Source organism: Stegostoma tigrinum, chromosome 35, assembly GCF_030684315.1.
Source record: "Stegostoma tigrinum isolate sSteTig4 chromosome 35, sSteTig4.hap1, whole genome shotgun sequence".
In the NCBI taxonomy this organism is placed as follows: Eukaryota; Metazoa; Chordata; class Chondrichthyes; order Orectolobiformes; family Stegostomatidae; genus Stegostoma; species Stegostoma tigrinum.
In genome coordinates this window covers 14199593-14217275 of record NC_081388.1, presented here as the reverse complement: position 1 = coordinate 14217275, position 17683 = coordinate 14199593, and the positions used below count along the sequence as shown (strand labels likewise).

The 17683-nt window shown below is 46.5% G+C and overlaps 1 protein-coding gene across 1 annotated transcript; it reads left to right on the top strand.

The window, feature by feature from the left end:
- Window positions 1-726: 726 nt before the first annotated feature.
- c35h19orf53 (chromosome 35 C19orf53 homolog) lies at window positions 727-9596 on the top strand. Its single transcript, XM_048522006.2, has 3 exons — window positions 727-863; window positions 5378-5433; window positions 9339-9596. Exons 1-3 carry the CDS (start codon window positions 770-772, stop codon window positions 9459-9461), a joined length of 273 nt encoding a protein of 90 aa, XP_048377963.1. The 5' UTR covers window positions 727-769; the 3' UTR covers window positions 9462-9596.
- Window positions 9597-17683: the final 8087 nt, after the last annotated feature.

Genomic DNA, 17683 nt, shown 5'->3' with positions numbered 1-17683 from the left:
AGCGTGTGAGATAGACAACATTGGCCTCTTTCCATTGCCCCTCTCCTTTGTCACTATCTCACAATACTCCTCCTATTGCCCCTATCTATCCCAAGATGCTCCTTCCTGTCGCCCCTCACTATCCCACAACACCCTCTCCATTGCGTCATACGATTCCCACAGCGACCCTTTCCGTTGTTTTTCACTGCCGCTCTCCATCGCCCCGCACTATCCCACAATGCCTGAGATAGTAGGAACTGCAGATGCTGGAGTATCTGAGATAACAAAGTGTGGAGAGATAATGGGAACTGCAGATGCTGGAGAATCCAAGATAATAAAATGTGAGGCTGGATGAACACAGCAGGCCAAGCAGCATCTCAGGAGCACAAAAGCTGACGTTTCGAGCCTAGAGCCTTCTTCAGGAATGGGGAAGGGTCTAAGCCCGAAACGTCAGCCTTCCTGCACCTCTGATGCTGCTTAGCCTGCCGTGTTCATCCAGCTCCGCGCCTTGTTATCCCACAATGTCTTCCTTTGCCCCTCACTATCCCACAATACCCCACAGTCGCCCGCCTCACTACCCCACAATGCCCCTCCCCATCGCCCCTCACTATCCCACAATGCCGCTCTCCATCGGCCCTCACTACCCCACAATGCCGCTCTCCATCGCCCCTCACTATCCCACAATGCCGCTCTCCATCGCCCCTCACTACCCCACAATGCCCCTCACTATCCCACAATGCCGCTCTCCATCGGCCCTCACTATCCCACAATGCCACACTAACTGGTCGCCATGGCGCAGGGTCGGCTAAAACTGGCGGCGCGGGCCCCAGCGGGAAAGAAGCCGAAGAATAAGCGAGGCGGAGCCGCACGGCCCCGGAAAGGAGGTGAGGCTGATAATGAGTGAAGTATCGGCGAGACAGAGAGGGAGATGGAGACCGCACTAGCCCCGTGTCCCGGTACTCCCGCGGATGGACAGTGAGAATTTGCTTTGGGACTTGTGGGGAGACGTGGGGATTCCCGGGGGTCGGTGCAGGGGACGACGGCGAGGCCGGCGGAGTGGGCGTGGGCTTGTGTGCAGTGGGCGGGGCGGAACAAAAGCGCGGGGTCGGGGTGGTGCTCCACGTGCGGTGGGCGAGGCCTGAGGACCTGTGTTTGGGTTAAGTGGGTTAGAGGCGCGTTCTAGTACGTGATGGGCGGGGTCGGAGTAACTCGCCATGTGTGGTGGGCGGGACCTTGTGTTCGGTATTTGGGTTAAGTGGGCGGGGCCTGGGTTCGTGGCGCGTTCTCGTGTGTGATGGGCGGGGCCTGATCTGGAATCCGATGTGAAAGGCAGGACTGCATAGTGGGCGGAGTCTGAACGGGGCCCGACGCGAGGGGCGGGGCCTGACCTGGGCCTCGGCGTGAGGGGCGTGGCTGGGTGGTGGGCGGGGAATATGCAGATTGTAGTGTTCCTCTGTACCAGCATCCCTTGTGCTTCCAGATGGAAGTGGACTTGGAAGGTGTTGTCTGAAGAAAATCCAGTGTCATTGTTCGCCTGACTATTGTAAAGTTAAATTTGCCAGTCATCCTCCAGGGTCATATTGTAAAACAAAGATCAGTGGCTTTTGTAAATCTGAAATAAGCTAAAACAGAACTTACTGCAGAAAGGGATAATGGGAACTGCAGATGCTGGATCTCTCCACCTATCTTCTTCTCTATCCATCTTCGGTCCACCTCCCCCTCTCTCCCTGTTTATTTCAGAACCCTCTCCCCATCCCCATCTCTGATGAAGGGTCTAGGCCCGAAACGTCAACTTCTGCGCTCCTAAGATGCTGCTTGGCCTGCTGTGTTCATCCAGCTTCATACTTGCTGCAGAAACTCAGCAGGACTGTGAAGAGAAGAACAGGATTAAATGTTTCAAGTCCGGTGACACCCCGCTGCACCATAGCCCTGCCCTCTCATCAGGGAGAGGATGACCAATGTCAGTTTAACATGAGGGGACAGGTTGAGAAGGCGAGTTCTCCATGATCAGAGTAGAAATGAGAGAATAGGCAAGATAAATGAGTGGCCTGAGGGATGGTGCAGGAGGGAGGGGTTCAGATTTTTGGGACATTGGCACTGATTCTGGGGGAGATGGGGCTATCACAAATCGGACGGCCTACGCCTGGGCAGGACTGGAACCAATGTCGTAGGGGGTGCTTTTGCTAATGCTGTTGTGGAGGGTTTAAACTAATGTGGCATGGGGATGGGGACCAAATGAGGAGGTTAGTGGACAGTAAGGAGATAGTAACTAAAGCCTAAAGGAATTAGATAATCAATTCAGTGTGACTAAGGGGAAGAGTAGGCAGAGAGCAGATGATGAACGCAAAGGGACACGTGGTCTAGGGTGCATTTGTTTTCATGTGAGAAGTGTAGTAGGTAAGGCAGATGAACTAAGGGCTTGGATTGGTACCTGGGAGTATGATGTTATTGCTATTGCTGAGAGTTGGTTGAGGGAAGGATAAGATTGGCAACTAAATATCCCTGGATATAGATGCTTCAGACGGGATAGAGAGGGAGGTAAAAAGGGTAGAGGAGTTGCATTTCTGGCCAAAGAGGATATCACAGCTGTGCTGAAGGAGGGCACTACGGAGAAATCGAGCAGTGAGGCAGTATGGGCAGGGCTCAGAAATAGGAAGGGTGCAGTAACAATGTTGGGGCTGTACTACAGGCCTCCCAACAGTGAGTGTGAGATGGAGGTACAAATATGTAAACAGATTATGGAAAGATGTAGGAGCAACAGGATGGTGGTGATGTGAGATTTTAATTTTCCCAACATTGACTGGGATTCAGTTAGTGTTAGGGGTTTGGGTGGAGCAGAATTTGTCAGGCGCATCCAGGAGGGTTTTATGGAGCAGTATGTAAACAGTCCAACTCGGGAAGAGGCCATACTGGACCTGGTGTTGGGGAATGAGCCCGGCCAGGTGGTTGAAGTTTCAGTAGGGGATCACTTTGGGAATAGTGATCACAATTCTGTAAGTTTTAGGACACTGATGGACAAAGACGAGAGTGGTCCTAAAGGAAGAGGGCTAAATTGGGGGAAGGCCAACTGTAGCAAAATTTGGCAGGAGCTGGGGAATGTGGAGTGGGAGCAGCTATTTGAGGGTAAATCCACATTTAATATGTGGGAGGCTTTTAAAGAGAGGTTGATTAGAGTGCAGGACAGTCATGTCCTGGAAAATGAGGGATAGAAAGGGCAGGATTAGGGAACCATGGATGACAGGTGAAATTGTGAGACTAGCAAAGAGGAAAAAGGAAGCTAACGTAAGGTCTAGGTCTAGGAAAAGAGTCTAAGTCTTGGAAGAATATCAGGAAAGTAGGACCAATCTGAAACAAGGAATTAACAGGGCTAAAAGGGGTCATGAAATATCTTCAGCAAACAGATTTAAGAAAAATCCAAACGCCTTTTATTCATTCATAAGGAGCAAGAGGGTAACTAGAGAAAGGGTTGGCTCACTCAAGGACAAAGGAAGGAAGTTATGCGAGGAGTCAGAGAAAATGAGTGAGATTCTTAGTGAGTACTTTGTGTCAATATTCACCAAAGAGAGGGACATGATGGCTGTTGAGGTTAGGGATAGATGTTTAATCACTCTAGGTCAAGTTGGTATAAGGAGGGGGGGGAAGTGTTAGGTATTCTAAAAGACATTAAGGTGGATAAGTCCTCATGTCCAGATGGTTCCTATCCCATGTTACTGAGGGAAGTGAGAGAGGAAATAGCTGGGGCCTTAACAGATATCTTTGCAGCATCCTTGAGCACGGGTGAGGTCCTGGAGGACTGGAGAATTGCAAATGTTGTCCCCTTGTTAAAAAAAAGTAGCAATGATAATCCAGGTAATTATCGACCGGTGAGCCTGACATCAATGGTGGGAAAGCTGCTGGAGAAGATACTGAGGGATACGATCTATTTAGATTTGGAAGAAAATGGGCTTATTAGTGATAGGCAACATGGTTTTGTGCAGGGAAGGTCATGTCTCACCAACTTGAGAGAATTCTTTGAGGAAGTGACAAAGATGATAGATGAGGGAAGGTCTGTAGATGTCATATACATGGACTTCAGTAAGGCATCTGATAAGGTTCCCCATGGTAGGAGAAAGTGAAGTCTCATAGGGTCCTGGGTGTACTAGCTAGATGGATAGAGAATTGGCTAGGCAACAGGGGACAGAGAGTTGTAGTGGAAGGGAGTTTCTCAACATAGAGAACTGTGACCAGTGGTGTTCCTCACGGATCCGTGTTGGGACCACTGTTGTTTGTGATGTATATAAATGATCTGGAGGAATGTATAGATGGTCGGATTAGCAAGTTTGCCGATGACACTAAGATTGGTGGTGTAGCAGATAGTGAAAGGGACTGTCAGAGAATGCAGCAGAATATGGATAGATTGGAGAGTTGGGGGGAGAAATGACAGATGGAGTTCAATTGAGGAAAATGCGAGGTGATGCATTTTGGAAGATTCAGTTTAAGAGCAAACTATACTGTAAAAGCCCTGGGAAAATTGATGCCCAAAGAGATGTGGGTGCTCAGGTCCATTGTACCCTGAAGGTGGCAACGCAGGTTGAAAGAGTGGTCAAGAAGGCATACAGCATGCTTTCATTCATCTGACGGGGTACTGAGTACAAGAGTTGGCAGGTCATGTCACAGTTGTATAGGACTTTGGTTCAACCACGTTTGGAATACTGTATACACTGCTGGTTGCTGCATTACCAAAAGGGTGTGGATGCTTTGGAGAGGGTGCAGAGGAGGTTCACCAGGATATTGCCTGGTATGGAGGGTGCTAGCTATGAAGAGAGGTTGAGTAGGTTATGATTATTTAGATTAGAAAGACGGAGGTTGAGGGGGGACCGATTGAGGTCTACAAAATCATGAGCGGTATAGACAGGGTGGATAGCAAGAAACTTTTTCCATAGAGTGCAAGACTCAGTTACTAGGGGTCACAATTTCAAGGTGAGAGGGGAAAAGTTTAAGGGAGATATGCGTGGAAAGTTCTTTACGCAGAGGGTGGTGGGTGCCTGCAACGCATTTCCAGTGGAGGTGGACACGATAGCATCATTTAAGATGTATCTAGACAGATACATGAATGTACAGGGAGCTCCTTGGAAAATAGGTGACAAGTTTAGAAAGAGGATCTGGATCAGCACAGGCTTGGAGGGCCGAAGGGCCTGTTCCTGTGCTGTAATTTTCTTTGTTTTTTGTTCTTTATAACCTCAGCTGGTACAAGGGATCCAACCCGCATTGATGGTATCGTTCTGCATCGCAAATCAGCCACTGAATTAACTGACTGCCCCCCCCGCCCCTTATTATTATATAATGGTACATAACTGATACACTGATCTATGTTTTCCTCAGTGGATAACTTTTGTTTTGTTTCCCCCTTCCTTGTTAGGAAGAATAATCGCTCCAAAAAAGACTCAAGTAGTTCAGCAACAGAAATTGAAGAAGGTATTTCTTTTGAAATGTATGCACATTTTATTCTGTGTGTAGTAGGTGGGGAAACACTGAAGAGCAATAGAAATGGAAAGTTGGTTTCAGCTGTTTCAATATGTGAACAATTTAAAATAGTCAGAGTTGGGTAAAGAAATATGCCATTCAGCCCACCTAACCTGTTCCACAATTCAACTAGCTTGTGGGTCATCTGACTGTACATTAACTCTGCATTCCTGCTTGTTCCCCATAGCCCTGGACGCCCTTATCAAGTAAAAACCTATCTTAACTCAGCCTGGTGTGTCCACTGACCCAGTCTCCACTCTCTGGGAGAGAGAATTCTCAATCCTGTCAGAATAAACAAAAGCCCCAAACTTCAGTCTTAAATGGGAGACCTCTTATGTTTAAGCTGTGACCCCTTTATTGTGGATTCACGTCCCACACCCCCTTCCACCGAAGAGGAAACATCCTCTCTGTCACACCCTTTCAGAATCTCATTCTTCTAAGTTCAAGGAGTACGGGCTCAACCTTCCCTTCAAAGACACCCCTCTTGTCACAAGAATCAGCCTTGTAAACCCTCTCTGAACAGCTTCCGATTCAAGCAGGGCCAGAAGACATGGGCCTGTGGAGCTGGTAAATGACCTTGGCCCCCTGGGCTCCAACTCAAGTTCAGGAGACCCCTTAGAATATAACCAGGCATCCAGGTTTTGGGCCCTGAGGTACACCCCTGTCCTGGGCCCTGAAGGCAGGTACTCACCTCCTTGTGTAAGGAGGTCAAATGTACACACAGTGCATGAGCTGCAGTCTCACCAGTACTGTGTACTGGTGTAGCAAGTCCTCCCTATGTTTACATTCCACCCCGTTGCTCTCAAGGCCAACACTCCATTAGCCTTCTTAATTGAACCACGCCTGTGTGCGAACATTTTGTAACTCCCGTACAAGTGTACTCTGCACCACATCATTCTGCAGTCTCTCCCCATTGAAGTAAGTCTCATTTTCTATTCCTCGAGAAAGGTTAATTGCCAGGTGCGTACTATCAACACTCCTTTAATAGAGTCCTTACAGTGCAGATAGAGGTCATTCAGCCCACTGAGTCTGCACTGACCCACCACAGAGCATCCCACCCACACCCTTTCCTTGTAATTACTATGGCTCATCCACCCAGCCTGCACATCCCTGGTTGCTACTGGGCAATTTAGCATGGCCAATCCACCTAACCTGTCCATCTTTGGTTTGTGGGAGGAAACCCACACAGACTGAGAGAACATTCAAACTCCACACTGATAGTTGCTAGAGGCTGGAATCAAACCTGGGACCCAGTGCTAACCACTGAGCCACCGTGCCACCTGTTGGTTTCACAACCATCTGAGAGGTGTTTTGTTTGAAAGATGACCCATTTTGACTCCGTCAGTACTGCACTCGGCGGGTGGGATGGGGGGGGGGGGGGGGGGCGCGGTGCAGGTCAGCTGGTCTTCTGTGCTGAGATCTCTGGAGTGGAGCTTAAATGCAGAACCTTCACACTTCCCAGGGGAGACTGTGTTCCCCAACCCCCCCTCCCCAAGCTGGGACTCTGAGTAGTGAGGGCAAGCAAAAGATTGCGACAGAGTTTGGTCAGAGAGTTGGTGTAACTGCCTGAACGGGTTCCCTGTGTGTGAAGACAACAAAGTGGAGATTTGTGTGCGGAGAGGGGCAGGAGCTCATATGGGCCTTTGATTTGTGAGTTGCCAGCAGGGCGCAGTGCGGATTCTATAGTCATTTACAGCACAGAGGAGGCCATGAGGCCTTTCAAACCCATGGCGATGCCCCAAGGAGCAGTCCGGTTCATCCTACTCCCTAACTCTATCTCTGTCGCTCTACAGATCTATTTGTTTGATGTGCTCAACAAATTTCCTTCATTCCCATTAGCCTCATAGGCAGCAAACAACAAATTCCCCTTGCCTGTCTTTTCCAGAACCTTAAAACCCTGCGATCCTCTGGCCCATGTGCCATCAGCTCAATGTAACAGGTTTTTCTTATCTACCTTAGCCAGACCTGGCATAATCTCCTCCAGCTCCATCAAATCTGTCAGAAAAATGAGGCTAGCTGCTCAACTTTGCAACCCGGGAAAGGTTGCACAGGGCAACAAGGATCAGAGAGCATCCTTCAGCCCACTGTTGGTGAAGATCCACTGCGTTGTCCTGGCACGGAAGGGTTTTAACACACTCAGTGTGTACCGAGTGTTAAAGATAGGAAGTGTGCTGCTGCAGTGCTGCAATGCTGCCAGCAGAGGTGGCCAGTGAGCAACTTGACTGGTTTGTTGGCATATACATACCAATGGGATTGTCATTTCTCTGAAGAAGTGTCTCAACCCGAAATGTCAGCCTTCCTGCTCCTCTGATGCTGCTTGGCCTGCTGTGTTCATCTAGCTCTACACCTTGTTTTCCCAATGGGATTGAGATTTCTCCCTTTCAGTCATTTGTCAGTCCATCTGATGTGGGGAGGCATAGAAAACAAAACAGTGCCTACCACGTACCTTCCATAGCCGTCTTTGCAACATAGAGAAACCACCCCAACCCAGCCCACCACGGCGCTCTCTGTTATGTCCTGTAACTTGCCACAATAAGGTTTAAAAAATAATCACAAACAGTTTAAAACAGTGGGTGGCTGCACTCGTGAGAAGTGCTTTGTGATGTCTTGTGGTCATGAGAGGCGCTAGAGAAACACAAGTCTTTCTGTATGGCAAACTGAGCAACCTCAGGCAGGACTGTCTAAGAAAGTAGCAACCCAGGCTGGTGGTCATTGCAAACTCCGAGTACCATTATTTCAGGAACTGAGATGAGGAGGTGTTCCTTCTCTCACAGGGCGATGAATCTTTGGAATCCTTTACTCCAAAAGGCTGAGGAAGTTCAGTCGTCGAGTCATAGTCACAGAGTCATACAGCACGGAAGCAGACACATCGGTCCAACCAGTCCATGCCGAACAAAATCCCAAACTAAACTGGTCCCAATGGTCTGTTCCCGGCTCATAATCCTCCAAACCTTTCCTGTTTATGTACTTATCCAATATCTTTTAAACATTATAACTGTACCCACATCCGCTACTTCCTCAGGAAGTTCATTCCACATGTGAACCACTTTCTGTGTAAAATATTTATCCCTCATGTCTTTTTTAAATCTGTTTCCCCTTACCTTAAAAACATAACCCCTCGTCTTGGTATCTTCCATCCTAGGGAAAAGTCAACAGGATTAACTCTATGCCCCTCATGATTTTATAAGCTTTGATTAAAGTCGCCTGTCAACCCCCTACACTCTAGTGAAGAAAAGTTCCAGCCTATCTAGTCAATGAGTAAAATCGATAGATTTCCAGACATTAAATGCATTAAGGCGAAGAGAATAGCTTTGAGATTGATGGTCAAACCAGATCTAGAATGGCAAAGCAGACTCAAGGGCCTGCTCCTGTTCCTATATTCTATGGTCTGAAGCATTTGCAGCCACCTCCATGTTCATCTGATGGTCAGGAATGTTTAGCACATGTGCTCCAGATGCATTTGTTAGCATTCACTGAATTTCTTGAGTGCGGGGTTGGAGGGGAATGCTGTCATGGTCTTTCAGTTATCCCCATCCTTGTGAAATCCACCGAGCAGCCTGTTTTGGGCAACATGTGGCCAGGTTTGCCTGCACTGTTTCTGTCCCACATCCAGACCATCTTCTCTGAGGTCCTGCCGTTGCTCAAGAGTTATAAGTTGACAGCTCGCTTGCTGCCCCGGCTGCATTAGCATTGCTAACCCCTGCTTGCGTCTAGTCTCCATGCCCCTTGGCACAACAGTCAGAGAGAGGTTGCGGAAGGAGATGTTTAAGTCTCGGGCAGTGCAGCAACTCTGCACACGTTAAGGCTGCAAACCTTGTCAAGGCGTTTGACTGCTTCCTTTTAAACCTGTTCCGCAGAACCTGGAAGTTGCGATAAGGAACAAGATTGAGCACGATGTCACTATGAAAGCTAGCTCCAACATGCCCAAAAAATTGAACATTGTCAAAGCACAACAGAAGAAGGGTAAGGCAAACAATTAGGACGTTTACCAGCCTGGGAAGTATCTCCGGATATTGGAAAGAAGCTCAACAAAGCTTGCAAAGTGAGATCTCCAACATACTTTGTCCCCTCGACACACTTTGATTCATTGATTAAAAAAACGTTATTTTACATTATGTTGACGTGGTGCCTATGTTTATGCATTGCTACAAATACGCTACAAAAACAACAATTGCACACCAATGATGGCATGGTGGTACTTTCTCGGGATTTTTGAGGCATCCAGCACAGAAACAAACCCTTCCATCCAACCAGGCCAAGCCAAACGTAATCTCAAACTAAACTAGTCCGACCTACCTGCTCCTGGCTCATGTCCCTCTAAAGCTTTCCTAGCCATGTACTTACGTCTTTTAAAATTTGTAACTGTACCCACATCCACCACTTCCTCAGGAAGTTCATTCCACATGTGAACCAACCTCTCTGTAAAAAAGAAAGTTACCCCTCGTGCCTTTGTTTAAGTCTCTCTCCTCTCACCTTAAAATTATGCCCCCCCCACTCTTGAAATCCCCTATCCTGGGGAAAAGACAACTACAATTAACCCTCTGTATACCCCTCATGATCTTATAAACCGCTATAAGGTCACCTCTTATGCTCCAGTGGAAAAGGTCCCAGCCTTTCTTTATAACTCAGACCCTCCATTTCCGGTGAGATCCTGGTAAATCTTTTCTGAGCCCCCTCCACCTTCATAATATCCTTTCTATAACTGGGCAACCAGACCCGCACACAGAACTCACCAGAAGAGGCCTCACCAACATCCTGTACAACCTCATCATGACGTTCCAACTTCGATACTCATAAGGACTAAACAATGAAGACAAGTGTGTGAAATGCCTTTTTAATCACCCTGTCTACATGTGGCGCAAACTTCAAAGAACTATGTAGCTGAACCCTAGGTCCCTATGTTCTACAAACCACCCAAGGCTGTGCCTTTCATTGTGTAAGCCATGCCCCTGTTTGTTCCAAAATGCAATACCTCGCATTTGTCTAGATTGAACTCCATCTGCTGTTTTTCAGCCCATTGACCCATTTGATCTTCACTGTCTGCTATGCCTCCAATTTTGGTGTCGTCCTAATTTAAATTAAAATTAATAAATGTGGAATTGAAACAATTTTCTTACACCCATCTGGTTGACTAATGCCCTTTCGGGAAGGAATCTGCCATCCTTACCTGGTCTGGCCTACATGTGACTCCAGACCCCCTGGTTGAATCTTTAGCTGCCCTCTGAAAAGAGCAGTTGAACCCATGGGGTAATTAGGGGCAGACAATAACTACCGGCCTTGCCAGTGATGCACTAAAACAAAAGAATATGGTGTGTTTAAAAAAGAATTAAGTTGAAGCAAAAATGGTCTTTGAATCCAAACTTTTCAGCTTAACCCAGTTTCCGTTGCCTTCAGATGTGGGAAGATCTCATTTGTAATGGTTACCACACAGGCACATATGTTTGGTTGCTATTTTCCATCTAAAACCAGATTTCTTTTTAAAGAGGATGGGATAGGATCACATGAAGAAGAAAGCAGTGAGAAAATTGGAGCTCGTGCCCAGGAAAATGAATCCACATGAAACTGGACTGAGAGTGGGTTTATAAAGATCAAATGGGGAACAGAAAGCACACAGGACCCATTGTCATACTGAGCTAGACAGGCGAAGATGATCTCAGTTTCAGTGCCTGAAAACTGGGTAGCAGGAGGCTACAAACAACATGATCTAGCTGACATACTGGCCCATGAGATCATTTTTGTTTAGGTCCCCTGTGGTCTGATTTACTCAGTGTCAGGAACACCGTAGTGTAATACCGAGGGTATGTATGCTGCAGTCTCACTGTTAATGTACTTCAGATGACAGCACTGTTAGTTATCACAGGATCCCTACACTGCGGAAACAGGCCATTTGGCCCTTCAAGTCCATACTGATGCATCTGAAGTGCATGTCACCCTATTGCTGTAACCTTGCATTTCCTATGGCTAACCCACTTAGCCTGCACATCTCTGGACACTTTGGGCAAATTTAGCTCGGCCAATCCACCATAACCTGCACATCTTTGGACAGAGGTATAGGAAACCAGACCACCTGGAGGAGAGACAGGGAGAACGTGCAAACCCCACACAGACAGCCGCCCGAGGGTGAAATCGAACCTGGGTCCCTGGCGCTGTGAGGCAGCAGTATTAACTACTGAAACTGTTGAGCAGAGAATTCTCCTGGGACCCAGTCCACCATTCTCCCGTGCCATGACGTGCTAAAAGACATGTTGGCTATTAACTCACTATAACCGGTGGGACAGTGATGTACGTCTGAGTCACCCCAGAACTGTGCTAAAGTGTAGTGCGGAATATGTTTAAAGTAGAGTGCAGTGATTGGAAACAGTGTTGGATCTTATTGACTATGAGATTTCTGATTGGGGCTGTTAATCTGGGCCAAACAGGGAGCCCTGGCTGACAGATATAACCAGGAGATTCAGAGAGCCCCCTCACTCCAGAGACTGGCTCTGAGCTGGCTGGGTAACAGCCCATTACTGACTTGGTGATGGGATACTGGCCTCTGTGCAGCTATTGCATACAGATCGATAATTATTTTTGATGATCAGTGGCATAAAGGTAATGGGAATAGTGTTGCTAATGGTGTTCAATCAGCCATAATTGCATTAAATGACAGAACAGGTTCGATGGGAAGAATGGCCTACTCCTTGCTCCAATGTTCCTGCGATATTAAGAATCCTGCACTGGGAAACCCTTCCTGCAGTTTATCATAAGTTTGACCTGGTTAAGCACACGCCATTTATATCATACCTCAGTGCAACTTTGGGATGTCTCGGAGAACTTTCCATGCAGGGTATATATCCTTCCTTAGGCGCAATTCTTACCCATGTTACAGCTGTAGTGTGTAAATGTAAAAGTGTACTGCAACTCACAATGGGTGCAAATCAGCGAAGGAGTTGGTGGCCCAAGGAGTTGCTGAGTCGTCAATTTTGATTCATTCGGCGTGTTCAGGAATTTTGCAAACGGAGGAAGCTTTTCAACTTTTAATGTAGAGCAAACTGAATTTGTATGGCACCTCCACGTAGCATGGTGTCACCAGGCAAGGATTTGCATGTTGACACCTGGCGATTTATGAGGGCAGCTGACCCCCGAAACCAGGGTCAAACGAGTAGGTTTCAGGCAGCAATTTAAATTAGCTGAGAGACCCGGGCGGGTTTATGGAGGGAGTTGTAGCATGGAAACAGGCCCTTTCGTCCAACATGTCCATGCTGACCAGGTTTCCGAAACTGAACTAGTCTTGGCTCATATTCCTCTTAACTCTTCCTATCCATGTACCTATCCAAATGCCTTTCAAATGTTATAATTGTACCAGCCTCTACCACTTCCTCTGGTAGCTCCTTCCATTCATGTACCACTACCCGCTGTGCGAAAAAGTTACCCCTTAGGTCCCTTTTAAATCTTTCCCCTCTCACCCTCAACGTATGGCCTCTAGTCTTGGACCCCGCTATCCTGGTATTGAAGCTTGGCATCAAGGTAGGTGCCATTTAAAGGCAGACTGCACACAAGTGATGAAGGTTTGGACAAGCAATGCATCCTGACAAATGTGTCCACAGATTTTCAAAAAGCATTTCATCATGCTCTCATTTGGACTGGGATGCAAGAAACCAAACGTAGAAAGGAAACAATTCACACCGTATGGGAAGAGGGTTGGTTGGATCATAGTTGGCCGGGAGATGCGTTAGGAACTGTCGATCTTAGCTGATTAAACACGGACCAAGCAGGTGGACTCTGATTGGTCAGGGTACTACCAAGGGGGACATAGTGAGGATTACAGCCTCCTTTCCTTTTACCTCATTGAAAACGGTGCACACAATGGACTATCGTCTTTCCTGGCTTTTAAGAAACAGGATCACAGAAACACTCCCTTCGGTCCAATCAGGAGATAGCAAGAACTGCTCATGCTGCAGCCTGAGATGACACAGTGTGGAACTGGTGGAAAGCAGCAGGTCAGGCAGCATCGGAGAAACAGGAAGGGTGACGTTACGGGTCAGGAGCCTGATGAAGGGCCTAGGTGCGAAACATTGATTCTCCTGCTTCTCTGATGCTGCCTGACCTGCTGTGTTTCCTCCAGCCCCAAACTAAACTACTCCCACCTGCCTGCTCTTGACCCATATCACTCCAATCATTTCTCACTCATATACTTATCCAAATATCTTTTAAATATTGTATCTGTATCCACCACTTCTCCGGCAGTTCATTCCACATATGAATCACTGTATGAAAAAGTTGCCCCTCTTGTTCTTGTTAAACCTTTCTCCACTCATCTTAAAAGTATGCCCCCTAGTTTTGAACTGCCCCATCCTAGGGAAGACACCTTTGTCAATCACTTCATCCACGCCCCTCCTGATTTTGTAAACCGCTATAAGTTCACCCTACCGCCTCCTACGTTCCAGTGGAAAAAGTTACGATCTTTCCTGTCTATTCTTATAACGCAAACACTCCATTCCCAGCAACATCCTGGTAAATCTTTTCTGGCCCCAACCGTTTAATAAAATCCTTCCTTTAAGAGGGCAACCAGAACTGGACAGGGTCCTCCAGAAGGGTCCTCACCAATGTCCTGTACAACTGCAACATGATGTTCCATCTCCTACACTCGAAAGGTCTGAGCAATGAGGTCCTTTGTGGGTTCTAGTACAGACGAATGAAATTACACTGTGAGCCTGAGTGATGATGTTAAATGGTTTCTGGTGTAATTCCTAGTGCAAGAAAGGTTGTTTAGTAAGTGCTGTCCTATAGCAGAACCACTTATGATGTTGGATGTGGGGTTTCCAGGTTGGCAAGCATGGGCTGGTTGAGCAGGTCATCTGTTGTCCCTTGTGCTCAATCGTGAGAGTGTGATTTTCAATTATGGTCATCCTCTGCCCTCCCTTCACCTTGTCCCCTGGTGAGAAAGGCCAGACTGTCCTGGAGCCATTCGCACACATCATGCATCTTGCTGACGAGAGAGAGACGTGTTGCTGAGGCTTTTCATTAGGACAAAGGCAAGAATGACAGATTTCAAGCAACCCAAAAATTTCTGTGGGGTGCTGACTGGTTGTCAAGTTGTCTCTGATTGCTTGCAGTATTGCCTTACAAAACACAATGCGGAAATAAAGACCACAAGATAATTTTGAAAGAAGTGGAACAGTAGAACTTATTCTTTTAATTTGCAGAGAATGATTCCCCACATATAAATGTGTGTAACTTCTTTGTTTCATTCATTCATAGGATGAGGGCATTGCTGGCCAGTATAGACATGTGTTGCCCAGAGAGCAATCAATCTTCAACCACATTGCTATGGGTCTGGAGTCACATTAAGGCCAGACTAAGTGAGAATGGTAGTTCCCTTCCCTCGAGGATATTAGTGAACAAGATGCATTTTTCTATCGACAACGGTCATCGTTAGACTCTTAATTCCAGTTTTTATAAACATTGCATTCAAATTCCAGCGCCTGCTGTGTTGGGATTCAAACTCAGATCACCAGGGCCTCTGGATGAACAGTCCAGCAATAATAGCACCAGGGCCATTGCGTCCCTTAAGGAAGTGCTAGCAAGTTACCTCATTAGACCATTGCAGCCTGACTGATCTGGGATACCCTGCAGAAGGGAGTTTCATGCTTTTTGTCTCAATGATAGTAAAGGAATTCCAATAGACTTTCATGTCAGGACAGTGTGAGGCTTCAAGTGGAGCATTCTGGTGGTGGTGTTCCCATATACCTGCTGCTCCAGTCCTAGGGAGTATAGGATGTGGTTTTGGAAAATTGTTACCTAGGAGCCTTGGTGAGTTGCTACTGTGCATCTTGTAGATGGTACGCACCACTAACAGATGTACATGAGTCACATTATAAGCTCAAAAGATTATCTTAAATTGTTTCTTAATTTCGCTATTAGTCCGCTTGGGTTTGCTCAGCAAATGTTGTCCAATAGCGCACTCACATCAGATGTAATAATGCTGGGGTTTACAAGCAAGGCTTGTTGAGGAGGTCTGTACTCTGCCCCTTGGAAACAACCACAGGAAAGTGCCATTGGATTTTGTCAGCCAATTGTTGAGATGATCTATATCTTAGAGTAGAAATGTTAAAGGGAGATTTAGTAGAGTTATTGAAAATTACTTGTGCTTTTAGAGTCATAGAACCCATAGAAATGTACAGCTTGGAAACAAACCCTTTGGCCTATCTCATTCATGCCAGCCAGATATCCTAAATTAATCTAGACCCATTTGCCAGCATTTGACCCATATCCCCCTAAACCCTTCCTATTCATGTACCCATCCAGATGCCTTTTAAATGTTGTAATTGTACCAGCCTCCACCACCTCCTCTGGCAGCTCATTCCATACTTGCACCACCCTCTGCATGAAAAAGTTGCCCCTTGGTCCCTTTTAAATCTTTTCCTCTCTCACCATAAACCAATGCCCTCTAGTTTTTGTCTCTGCTACCCTGGGGAAAAGACCTTAACTATGCACACTGTCCATACCCTATAAACTTCTATAAGGTCAGCCCTCTGCCTTCGACGCTCCAGGGAAAATAGCCCCAACCTATTCTACCTCTCCCTGTAGCTCAAACCTTCCAACCCTGGCAACATCCTTGTAAATCTTTTCTGCACTTTTTCAAGTTTCACAACATCCTTCCTATAGCAGGGAGACCAGAACTGAACACGATATTTCAGAAGTGGCCTAACCAGTGTCCTGTACAGCCGCAGCATAACTGCCCAACTCCTATACTCAACACACAGAACAATAAAGCCAAGCTTAACAAATACTTTTCACCATCCTGTCTATGTGCGACTCTATTTTCAAGGAACAATAAGCCTGCATGCCAAGGTCTCTTTGTTCAGCAACACTCCCCAAGACAGAACCATTAAATCTATAAGTCCTGGCCTGGTATGCCTTACCAAAATGCGGCACCTCAGATTTATCTAAACTAAACTCCATCTGCCACTTCTCAGCCCATCAGCCTATCTGATCAATGTCCCATTGTACTCTGAAGGAATCTTCTTCATTGTCCACAACACCACCAAGTTTGGTGTATTCTACAAACTAACTAAACACACCTCTTTCGTTCACGTCAAAACTGTTTATATCAATGTCAAAAAGCAGTGGAACTAGCACCGATCCTTGGGACACGCTGCTGGTCACAGGCCTCTAGTCTGAAAAGTAACCCTCCATCTTTATCCTCTGTCTCCTACCTTTGAGTGAATTCTCCCTATATTCAATGTGATGTAACCTTGCTAACCAGTCTACCATGAGGAAACCTTTCGGATGCCTTACTGAAGCCCATACAGATCACGTCCACCCCTCTGCCTTCATCAGTCCTTTTTGTCCCTTCTTCGAAAAACTTAGCTAGATTGAGTCAATGAGGAGAAACTATTTTCACTTGTAGGAACATCAGAAACAAGATTTAAAATAATTAACAAAACTGCTGGGGAGAGCAAGACAAAACGCATTACCACTAGGTGCAGCACCATACGAACATGAGCAGAAAGGGAGTGTTACTCCCTACAGCAATACACAATGTGATATTACTGAACGTATGTGGGGTCACTAGGGGCAAAGAAACTTTAATACGTTTGAGATGAGCCCCTGAGGCTAGCCCTCAAAGTGTTAACTGTGTTTGGAATTTTGCACGATCTTTTGTTGCCTGTGTTTTAGTGTACCTAATGTGTTCCGCCATCCCTTGAATCACAACCCATTGATATTATAAAGTCCATCACCCCTTCAGACCTTAAGATACAACAAAGCTGACGCGTGGTCTGCAACTGCTGAAGAGAGAACCAAATCTTTGAAAGTGCAACCATAGCCACACAGCTCTTACATGACCAGCTGCGATATTGTGGGCACAAATATGCAAAAACAGATCATGGAGGCCATGGTGCGGGCTGGCATCCTTCATCTGCATTGGGAACAAACATTCCAATAAGCAAAACCTGTCCACAACTGACTGCTGGAATATTCAATATACAAGGTAGAGATTTGTTTCCAAACTAACAGTGGTAACTGTGCCATGAATTACTACGTTGCATTAGCTAATGATAGCTGGTAATTGTACACAGGCTGCATATAAAAGGCAGATGTTGACTGCTACAAAGTTTGCCCTGATTATCACGCACTTTGTAGTGTATACTTAAAGGCAGAGCCATATGTCTCTCTTTGTCTGCAGCCAAAATCTTTTGCAAATGTGCCATTTGAGGCC